This window comes from Lycium ferocissimum, chromosome 5, assembly GCF_029784015.1.
Source record: "Lycium ferocissimum isolate CSIRO_LF1 chromosome 5, AGI_CSIRO_Lferr_CH_V1, whole genome shotgun sequence".
Lineage (NCBI taxonomy): Eukaryota > Viridiplantae > Streptophyta > Magnoliopsida > Solanales > Solanaceae > Lycium > Lycium ferocissimum.
The window spans coordinates 55,717,280-55,729,224 of NC_081346.1; the positions used below are offsets into that span (position 1 = coordinate 55,717,280).

At 39.5% G+C, this 11,945-nt stretch overlaps 1 protein-coding gene across 1 annotated transcript; it reads right to left on the reverse strand.

The window, feature by feature from the left end:
* Positions 1-1,419: 1,419 nt before the first annotated feature.
* Positions 1,420-1,815, reverse strand: LOC132057834 (uncharacterized). The gene has a single exon (XM_059450426.1). The coding sequence runs from the start codon at positions 1,813-1,815 to the stop codon at positions 1,420-1,422; it is 396 nt and encodes a 131-aa protein (XP_059306409.1).
* Positions 1,816-11,945: the final 10,130 nt, after the last annotated feature.

Genomic DNA, 11,945 nt, shown 5'->3' on the forward strand with positions numbered 1-11,945 from the left:
TGTGATGCCATCACTAAAGCGAAGGCCAATCTTTCCAGAAGCGGGTATCGTGTTTCGGCCCCGGACATGACTCTAATCACATAATATACTGGACACTACGTACCTTTCCCTTCCCATACTAAAATAACGCTTACTAAAACCTCTGAGATGGCCAAATAGACTAACGGTACATTCACCGTCCCTTGGTTTTGATATGAGCGGAGGAGATGACAGGTATACTTTCAGATCACGAAGCGCACGAAGTGCCTGCTGACATTTCAGTATCCATTCAATGTCGTTCTTTTTTTCAACAACAAGAAGAACTTGTGGAATTTCTCCGATGACTGGGATATGAATCTGTTAAGTGCCCCAATCCGGGTGGTCAACTGTTGTATTGCCTTCACATCCTCTAGAGTGTCCGAAATGTCCTCGATTTCTTTGATCTTGTTTGGATTTATTTCTCCCCCTTTGAGAGACAAGGAAACTTTCCAGACCCTACCCTGAAAGCACACTTTTCTGGGTTAAGCTTCATGTTGAATTGCTACAGGATCCCAAACGTTTTCGGTAAGTGACTCAAATGATCTCCTATACAGAGAGTGTTAAACATCATGTCATCAATGTAAACTTCCATTTTGTTACCTATTTGTCGTTCGAACATTTTATTGACAAGCCTGTGATAAGTGACTCTGACATTTTTTTTAACACGAAGGGCATTATGTTATAATAATAGGTTTTGAAATTTGTGATGAATAATGTTTTCTCTTGATCCTCTAGGTGCATCCTGATTTAGTTATGCCCGGAGTAAGCATTGAGAAAACTCATTACCTCGTGACCGGCCGTAGCATCGGTCATTTGATCTATACTCGAAAGCGAAAATGAGTCCTTCGGACATGCTTTATTAAGATCTTTAAAATCGATACACATCCTAAATTTATTTCCTTTCTTAGGTACCACGACTTGGGCCAACTAATCCGAGCATTTGACTTCCCGGATGGACTCTATATTTAATAAATGGGATACCTCTTCCTTGACAAAATTGTTGCAGACGTCGGCAATGGGCCGTTTCTTTTGGAGCAAAGGCGGGAAATTGATGTCTAGCCCAAGTTCGTGGGTCTCCATATCCGAGGCTATCCCTATCATGTCTTTGTGGGACCAAGCAAAATAATCATTGTTGTCTTTTAAATAATTGAGAAACAACTCCCTGAGCTTCGGGGTTAGCCTCGTACCTAGGTATACCTTTATTTTTGGTAGATTTGGATGCAAGGAGACCTGATCGAGCTCTTCGGCGGTGGATTTGGCGGCTTCGGAGTTGTCAGGCAGCTGGAAATATCTCAAAACTCTATAGTAGTCTTTGCGTTCGTCCTCTGAACCCACCTCATGTTTATCTCATGGGGGAATTTGCTGAATTGCTTCTAAGATGGGTCGAATCTCTTGTGATTGCTATGGATCGACTGCGACTGCTTTGCTTGCTTCTAGCTCTTCAACTTTGAACATATCCTTTGATTCCGGCAGCTCCCCCAGGATCTGCCTGATCCCTTCTGGAGTAGGGAACTTTAGTAGCAAGTGCCGAGTTGAGGGTACCACCTTCGTTTCATGGAGCCAAAGTCTTCCGAAGATCGTGTTATAATGCATATCACCGTTAATCACATAGAACTTGGTTTCTTTGATAACTCCTCCGGCTTTCACGGGTAAGTCGATCTCTCGCTTAGTAGTTTCCTTTGGACATGTTGAAACTACTAGAGGCCCTTGTAGCCGGTATGATTTTTTCGACAGGCCCATCTCTTTCACCAACTTCCAGTGGATGATATTGGAAGAACTCCCCGAATCGACCTTCATGTGTTTTACTTAGAAGTAGTCGATCAACACGGTGATCACTAAGGCGTCGTTGTGTGGTAAAGTGATGCCTGCAACATCCTCGTCAGAGAAGGTAATCAAGTCTTCATTCGGTAGTTCCTGAGTCCTTTTTTCTCGTGTTACCGAGATCTTCATATCTTTGGAAGTGGTGAAACTAGTTCTGGCGATCTTGGATCCGCAAAAAATCATGTTGATAACCTATGGAGGGGCATCAGAAGTGTTCTTCTTTTTCGTAGGTACAGCTCCCCCGTAGTTTTTTCTCGCCCTTTCACTTAGGTATTCCTAGAGATGCCCTTTGTTAAGAATGTTGGCCACCTCTTCCCGGAGATGCCTGCATTTCGTTATTTTGTGCCCAAGGCTTCCGTGGAACTCGCACATTACCGTTTGATCCCTGGTATTAGAATCGGATCGTAGAGGCTTAGGGGGCGTGATGCCAGATAGGTCGTTAGCATGGCCACTATCTATGTTACACTGATGATAAAGTTCTAATCTGAAAGTTTTTGATATTCCGTTCTCTTCGAAGAGGATCCAAAAGATTTGCCCTTGTTCTGATTCTATAACCTACGACTGTTCTTTCCGTGGTTCTCTTTCTTTCTTGCATTTGATTTTTCCAATGATCGATAGCCTGGACCTCGCTTTGATCGCTTTTGGGGGTAGATAAGGCTAGGACTGATTCTTCAAGGAACCCGAATTTTGACCAAACTTTTGTCTGTTTTTTTGAGGAGGTCTCCCGTGGGAGTCCCCAGCTGGTCATCTTCCACCTGAATCTTTAACTCAAATCTATTATAAATATCTTCCCAAGTAGTTGCCTGAAACTCTAGAAGATTTTCTTTGAGTTTTTGGGAGGCATCCGAACTTAAAAAATTTAACCCCTTGGTGAAAGCCTCGGAAGCCCACTCATCCGACACCACAAGCAGGAGCATGTGTTCTTTCTGGGATTGAGTGACAAAGTCCCGAAGACATTCTGATTCTCCCTGCGCGACGCGAAAGATAGTCTCTTTTTTTGTTTTTACTTTTCTTGCCCCTGCGTGGGCCTTGATGAATGTGTCTGCCAGCATAGCGAAGGAGGTAATCGAATGTTCTGGCAACTGGGAGTACCACGTGTAAGAGTCTCACCAAACTTCCTGATCAAAACCGACTCAATTTCCTTTTCCTTCAAGTCATTCCCTTTGACCGCCATAGTGTAGCCCATGATATACTCCTGTGGGTCTATCATCCCATCGTAGCTTGGGATGTCCGGCATCTTGAATCTCTTTGGGATCAACTCTGGCACGGTGTAGCGACCTGTTTGGTCGTTATAGTATTTTTGACCAATTTACCCTTGTTGACCTTTCCCTGACTTCCGTTAGTATTATTTTGACCTGTGAGGAAGGGTGACTCAGTTCTCGAGGTCATCGGGCGAGTTCTAGTAGGATTTTTGAAATCTAAATTCTTAAATTGAAAAACCTTAGGACAATAATTGATTTTTGGGTAAAAGTCGCCATAATCGAATTTTGACAGTTCCATTAGGTTCGAAACGTGATTTATGACTTAGTAAAGTCATTGGTTTGGTTCCGAAAAGGTTTGAGTGTGATTTGAGTAATCGGTGGAGGAACATGTTAAGTTAAAGGGGTAGAGTTGACCACGGTCAACATCGGGTTAACATGACCCTGTGTCGATATTTTGAAAGTTCCAACAAGTTCGTATGATGATTTTGGACTTATCTACAAGTTTTAGTGAGATTCCGAAGAGTTTCAGATGGATTTGGGTTATATCGCGCTCGTATTCAATATTTTCACCAAAGTACATTGGTGATAAAGGGCACCATATTGAACAAACGACCTTTGTTTTTTGTTTCAATTGAAGCATTAGATTTGTATCATAATTACGAAGCTATAGCAAAAAGAATCATCGCATTTCACCTTCTTTTGAGGAAGTTATGATCATTTTAGCGCGGACAGTTATTGTTGTACCTGGTGGGTCTGCCGTAGTGGGGGAAGTTACATATAGCGAGGCCCCCCTTTACAATGAAACTTTTTTTATTGCCCCGATTGACGGGAGGCAGAAATTGACTTTTATATCGCAAATTTCGAAGCCAATCCCCACATAACAACATAAAAAATAGTTTCTAAGAAAGTGAGAGGTGGTTTTCTAAGGCTTGCGTCAAACTCCTCTTTGAAGGTAAGTCTTAATCCTTTTATTGTTTGTTTATCATCTTTAAGTTCCATGAATAATTTAATGTTCTCTAATGGTGAAGGAAAAGACTAGAACCCCAGAATTAGTAAATCCTTAAATAATTGATGGGTTGTTGATCTTTTTGTGGATTAATCATCTAGGCATATAGGTTATCACTTTCTAGGAAGTGAATTTGATTACCTATGGAGGAAATTGCGTATTGAGAGTTAGGGTTCTAATAAAAATGAGAACTTTGGCCTAAAATCTGTTTAAAAGAGGTTAAATTGATTAGAAAACCCACAAATCAGAATATTATGATTGTTGGGATTGAGATTATGACAAATTTACCAATCAAGTAATGGTTCACCCAATTGATAAGGGTAGAAGTAATTGGGTCTTTTTCCCCAATTGTTATTTTTTGATTAGATGGTCTGTGGCTTACTTAGCATTATGGTCTGTCGTTATTTACTAGACTACCATCATTCTGAGGCGTTTAAAAAATAGAAGGCTCATGTGGAGTAGTTCGTGGCTCCTGTTCTGCATTCGACGTAGGTTACGACTTAGTTTAATTAGACTTTGATTAGCAAAATGCATATATTATGTAGAAATGACGGGAGAAAGCATGAATAGGTCTTTGGACAAGATGTCTGTTTGGAATTACCTAGGTTGGTATGACTTCTGATTATGTGAGCTTGTCACCATTACTTTATGTATTAACTAGGAGGTGTATTTGTTGTGATATAAGGAGGAAGGAGTTAATATATACTCGTGTTTTTGATTGTATCGTGTTGCCCTGTTATTGTGATTAGGCTTGTTACATAATTTGCTGTGTTATGATATGTATTGCACTCATTTTTCTTTGGTTATGTCATTTATCATCGGAGAAAGGAAGGATAATAAGATTTGCCCTGAATCATGTTGTATAATTATGATGACATCATGCATGTCATACATTCTCATTTCACATATATGTTGATATCGAATTATGACTTGGTACTGATGATGATACATGAGAAAATGGAGCACTTAGTGGCACAAGACTTAGTTGTGAGGTGTACGTGCAATATTTAGAAGTAAAGGGTGTCAAAGACTCTTTATGACGATCGAGATGGGTTGTACGATTTATTCGATGGTTGAGCTGATTTTGCTAAGTCCTGATATGGCTTATGGTATTGTGACTTGCATTTTTATCGGCAATTAATTTCATTGATTAGCATGATATTGTTGAGTTGATGTTTAATCTTGGGGTTATAGACTTGAAACATATATTGAATACTCATCTTTCATACATTATATTTTTAAAAGGCACATCTGACAGGGGGTGAGGATGTGTCCTATCTTAATATATACTAAAGGCATTTTTGACAGGGGGTGAAGGTGTGACCTGTTTGTGAACTCGTGATCCGAGGTCTATTCCAGAGCAAGGGGTACATGGACTTTGCGTATCCCCAATGGGTCATGACTATTGTGCAAAAAAAGCCTTTAGCATGTGTGTACAGGTTTGAGGTATTTGGCTAGTGCATTACATTGCATTGTACATCATTACATATTATCATGCATCATCATGCGACTCCTTATTTCTGATTTGGTATGGTCGGTTCGTATTATTATGGTGGCATGGATCAGATTATGGACTCGGTTAGATTGCTGGGTAGGAACTCTGCCTAGGTCAGAACTTGGGTTGTAATTATCGGTTGAGATTATTGTGATAAGACAGACTTGTGATTTAGAAGCTTCATCTTAGGTGGTGATTCGGTTATGGGATATCCTGTGACTTGGTTTGAGAATTATGTGCTTACCTGCTTATCTTGTTGATTTTATGCTTATATGCGTGAACTAATCTTATTCAGCCTGTGATGCTTACTCAGTGCGTCTTTGTTTGTACTGATGCTACTCTTGTTGTACTCTTCTTTTAAGTGTAGAGTTTGTTACTAGTTCCAGTCCTGTCATGGAGAGTGATCCATGTCTACTTGATAGAGATTCCAGGGCTAGATAGATCCGCCCGGAGACTCTTCGTTTGTATATAACTATCTATTTTGTATTCTTGAGATAATATTGTTATACTTGATATTGTTACTGCATATCAGACTTGTATCTTGAAATAGTGACTTTTATACTAGTCCAGACCAGATTTTGGGGTTGTTATTACTTCCGCATTTATTATCTATATTATTTGAATCTGTTAGCTAAATTATTGGCTATTTCCGCATAATTTTTATAAATGATTAAAATGATTTGGGAATGGTTCGCCTACCTGGGGGGACAGTGTAGGTGCCATCACAATTCATGAATTGGATCGTGACAACTTGGTATCAGAGCCCTAGGTTACCGGTCTTACAAGTACAAGAGCATGTCTAGCAGAGTGTTGCGGATCGGTACGATGAGCTCCGTACTTATCTGAGAGAGGCTACAGGACATTTAGAAAACTTCAAATTCTTTCATTCTTTCGTGCTACTTCATTCCAATTGGTATCTGAATTTCCTTGTCTTATTCTCCTACGAATGGTGGATCCTCATTTCCTAAACATCTATGCAAATGGTTTGTATGTGACGTGTTATGGTAGGGTACGACGTGTGTAGTCTTGATTCGGATGCGTGACCCAGTTTAGTTTCCAGTTATGTCTTGAAGTTTCAGTTGTGTGGGTTGTGATTTGGATCTGATTATTTTGCCATATTCTTGGAAAGATGGGAGTGATAATATAAGGGACCGCGTGATCCCCGTGTTTTCAGTGATAAGTTATTCAGAAGTCGCAGAAGTGCATTTATGACTTAATAAGTATGATTTGTTAGAGATATGATTGGTCTTTAGGAATAAGTTTCAACTTCGTCAGGGTATTATGATGGTGTGCTTGGCACAAATTTAAGTTCAGTAAGGATCATAGGATTTGGGCAAAAGTGTAGTGACCGCGAGTAATAAAGGAGAGAAATTGGGAATAAGGACATGAAGGATGAATTTGTGTGAAACACACAGCAAGTGAGATTCTTAGGGTATTGGGGTATGAGTACTTTTATGTTAATGGGATGGAGGTGTAAGAAGAAGGATTTGGATAGATTAATCTCCGCCATTAAGAAGGGAACAATTGGTATCTGACGTGCTTGTCAGGTAAGGTTGCAAGTTGTATGAGAGTGGATTGCATATTCGATTGTGAAAAGTTAAGTTAGGTTTCGACGTGACTATGTGGTAGTGGTTTGTGGGTTCTTTAAGGAAGGTGGTCATCGATTTTAGATCAAGAAGCAATGTTACTTATGACGAGTGGAGACTTAAGATGTTGGGTACTCGTGGTCTAGTCCTTGATAAAGGGTGCGTTCATCCGTTCTTCGTGTTTAGAGGAATGATAAGGATATCGTGGAATCGGGAGCTAGCGATTTGAGGATTATGTTGTGGTCATGCATGGTAGAATAAACATAAGGGTTTCGTGTCGAGTTGGTATGTTTGGTTATGCCATGGGCCAATGGGAGCCGGTGGTTGACTAATAAGAACGACTTTAGTATTGGTCAAGTGCAGAGTTTTTAGTACTCAAGGAACTATTGGGTAATAGTCGGGTTATCGGGTTGAGACATGTCTAAAATCAGGAAAAATTCTGCTGTCTGGTGCCTACAGTAGCGGCACCGGAACCGCGGTAGTGAAGGTCCAACCGCTGCAGCGGACGGGGGAAGATTTTCTTCTTATTTCCTAAGTTAAAAACCTTAAATCCTTGTCATCTTCCCTTCATCGTTCTCTAAGCATACGTGGACGATATTGAGAACCTTGTACCTGTTGTGTGAGTTTGTCTAGTTCCTACTACGACTGGTGTTACTAGTCGATTGAGTTAATCAAATGAAATAGATAATCGCGTGAATGGTTAGAGGTATTCTGGTTCGATTCGACAATTTTGGGACGTTCGAGATGATAAATCAATAATGAGGTCTGAAAAATTTTGAGTTGTGGAGAAAATTTCGTAATTTGAGTTAAGGGAATTTGAGCAAAGCACCTTGGTGGATAAAAGTCAGAGCAGTAGTAGGACTGTATATCTGATATCTTTGGATTTAGAAAGTTTTCAGTTTTAGAGTTGAGTGAGTTAAGGGAACTCTAGGGTGTAGAATGTCTGACATGCTACCATCTCCAGGATTGACTCAGTTAGTTGGCAAGACTTAGGATGTGCGGCATTCTATCGAGTGTGTTCGAGAAATAGTTAGACAGTGACGATGTTTATGAGTTGATTGGAAATGGGGATTGAGGAGTCAGAAAAAGTATAGTTTATCGAGAATCGGTAAATATAAGGTACACCTTCGGGATTACTTGGGTCAGTATAGGTCGTGGAGATGTTGTCTTACATATTTCAGATGAAGTGTGATCGTGAGTACATTAAGGAAAGGAGTCTACAAAAAAAGGACTAAGTGATATGATAGAGTTTCGTGATGTTCGGGATCAGCGACTAGCGAAAAGCAAAATTCAGGTAACCAGCATGTTAAGACTTATGGGTTTCCTAGCAAATCACCATCACAGATTCGATGGGTCACAGTTCAAATTTGAGGTATGGTAGGTTTATCAAGCCTTATCAGAGTTTGCGAGTAGACTTGATGATGTTTTACAAGGGTCAGTTGTTCAGACAGTTATAATGGTTTCCTATAGAATTGGCTCGGCGAGGTATTCAGCGGGTATGTTTCTAGTATGGTGAATTGAAGATTTTAGAAGACTTGGGACTAGCCAAGTCGGATGTGAGTAAGATCACTTTGATGGAATTGTGTAGAGTTCTCAGATGGAGCAAGGATTCTTTTTTGGCAAGAGCACGTCATGATTTAGGGCTTGTGGTGTGTGTTTATGTGGTTTGAAGAAATTGTGGTGCGAAGAACGGCTCTAGGGGTGAAAGAAAGGCAGAATCAGAGTATTTTACCAGTTTAGAGTGGGCTATGATTTTGTCTATAACTAGAGGTTTGTCTTTATTTTGAGAAATGTTATAGGACCTATTTATCGCGTTCAAAGGTATGGCTATATCAAAACAAAGAATTCCAGCAGAAACTGTTCTTATATTCGGAGGTCAGTCATGAGAAAATTCGAGTATGTGGAATATGGGCAATTGGATCTTTGAGCCAAATTAAAGAAGTTTGAGTAATTAGGTGAACGGGCAGTGTTTTGCTGCATTTATTGCCGTAGAGGCTTCCGGGTAGTTATAATATAGGTTCTTGGGTTACCGTCAGCCTTCGTACTCCCCTTCTTCGTTCGAGGATGAACGATTATTTAATTGACATATGATGTAATGACCAAACATGTTTTTGATCCATTTATCCTTGTTGACCCTTCTCAGATTCCTGTTAGTATAATTTTGACATGCGGGGATGGGCGACACAGTTCCTGAGGTCATAGCACGAGTTCCAGTAGAATTTGTGGAATCTAAAGTCTTAAATTGAAAAACCTTTGACCAATAATTCAATTTTTGGGTAAAAGTCACTGTAATCGAATTTTGATAGTTCCATTAGGTTCGAAACGTGATTTATGACTTAGTGAAGTCATTGGTTTGGTTTCGAAAAGGTTTGAGTGCGATTTGAGTAATCAGTGGAGGAACATGTTAAGTTAAAGGGGTAGAGTTGACCACGGTCAACATCAGGCTAAGATGACCCCGTGTCAATATTTTGAAAGTTCCAACAAGTTCGTATGATGATTTTGGACTTGTCCACAAATTTTAGTGAGATTCCGAAGAGCTTCAGATAGATTGGGGTTGTATCGCGCTCGTATTAGATATTTTTGCCAAAGTACATTGGCGATAAAGGCCACCATATTGAACAAACAACCTTTGTTTTGTGTTTCAATTGAACCATTAGATCTGTATCGTAATTTCGAAGCTATAGCAAAAAGAGTCATCGCATTTCGCCTTCGTATGAGGAAGTTATGATCATTTTAACGTGGAAAGTTATTGCTGTACCTGGTGGGTCTGCCGTAGTGGGGGAAGTTCCGCTATAGCAAGACCGCTACAGTGAAACTTTTACCATTGCAGCGGTTGACGGGAGGCAGAAATTGACTTTTATATTGCAAATTTCGAAGCCAATCCCCACATAACAACATAAAAAATAGTTTCTAAGAAAGTGCGAGGTGGTTTTCTAAGGCTAGGGTCAAACTCCTCTTTGAAGGTAAGTCTTAATGCTTTTATTGTTCGTTTATCATCTTTAAGTTCCATGAATAATTTAATGTTCTCTAATGGTGAAGAAAAAGGCTAGAACCCCAGAATTAGTAAACCCTTAAATAATTGATGGGTTGTTGATCTTTTTGTGGATTAATCATCTAGGCGTATAGGTTATCACTTTCTAGGAAGTGAATTTGATTACCTATGGAGGAAATTGCGTATTGAGACTTAGGGTTCTAATAAGAATGAAAACTTTGGCCTAAAATCTGTTTGAAAGAGGTTAAATTGATTAGAAAACCCACAAATCGGAATATTATGATTGTTGGGATTGAGATTATGACAAATTTACCAATTAAGTGATGGTTCACCCAATTGATAAGGGTAGAAGTAATTGGGTCTTTTCCCCCAATTGTTGTTTTCTGATTAGATGGTTTGTGGCTTACATAGCATTATGGTCTGTCGTTATTTACTAGACTACCATCGTTCTGAGGCGTTTATGGTCTATTCATGACTTTCTAGACACAAACAATACTAATCACAATGGGCAACGACACATTTATATCATCATCAATAACAATGCCCATGTCCATGTGCATAAGCCGACGAGGCTAACAAAAAGATATACAAAATATGAGCCGACAAGGCTACAGGACATCTAACTATACACAACTATCTAGGAGCCACTCATGTGGAGTAGTTCATGGCTCATGTTCTGCATTCGACATAGGTTACGACTTACTTTAGTTAGACTTTGATTAGCAAAATGGATATATTGTGTAGAAATGACGGGAGAAAGCATGAATAGGTCTTTGGACAAGATGTCTGTTTGGATATTACCTAGGTTGGTATGACTTCTGATTATGTGAGCTTGTCGCCATTACTTTATGTATTAACTAGGAGGTGTATTTGTTGTGATATAAGGAGGAAGGAGTTAATATATACTCGTGTTTTTGATTGTGTCGTGTTGCCCTGTTATTGTGATTAGGCTTGTTACATAATTTGCTGTATTATGATATGTATTGCACTCATTTTTTTTGGTTATGTCATTTATCATTAGAGAAAGGAAGGATAATGAGATTTGGCCTTAATCGTGTTGTATAATTATGATGACATCATGCATGTCATACATTTTCATTTCACATAGATGTTGATATCGAATTATGACTTGGTACTGATGATGATACATGAGAAAGTGGAGCACTTGATGACACAAGACTTAGTTGTGAGGTGTACGTGCTATATTTAGAAGTAAAGGGTGTCAAAGACTCTTTATGACAATCGAGATGGGTTGTACGATTTATTCCATGGTTGAGCTGATTTAGCTAAATCGTGATATGGCTTATGGCATTGTGACTTGCATTTTTATTGGCAATTAATTTCATTGATTAGCATGATACTGTTGAGTTGATGTTTAATCTTGGGGTTATAGACTTGAAACATATATTGAATACTCATCTTTCATACATTATATGTTTAAAAGGCACATTTGACAGGGGGTGAGGATGTGTCCTATCTTAATATATACTAAAGGCACATTTGACACGGGGTAAGGATGTGATCTATTTATGAACTCGTGATCCGAGGTGTATTCCAGAGCGAGGGGTACATGGACTTTGCGGATCCCCAATGGGTCATGACTATTGTGCAAAAAAAGCCTTTAGCATGTGTGTACAGGTTTGAGGTATTTGGCTAGTGCGTTGCATTGCATTGCACATCATTACAAATTATCATGCATCATCATGCGACTCCTTATTTCTGATTTGGTATGGTCGATTCGTATTATTATGGTGGCATGGATCGGATTATGACTCGGTTAGATTGTTGGTGGGAACTACCTAGGTCGAGGAACTTGGGTTGTAAT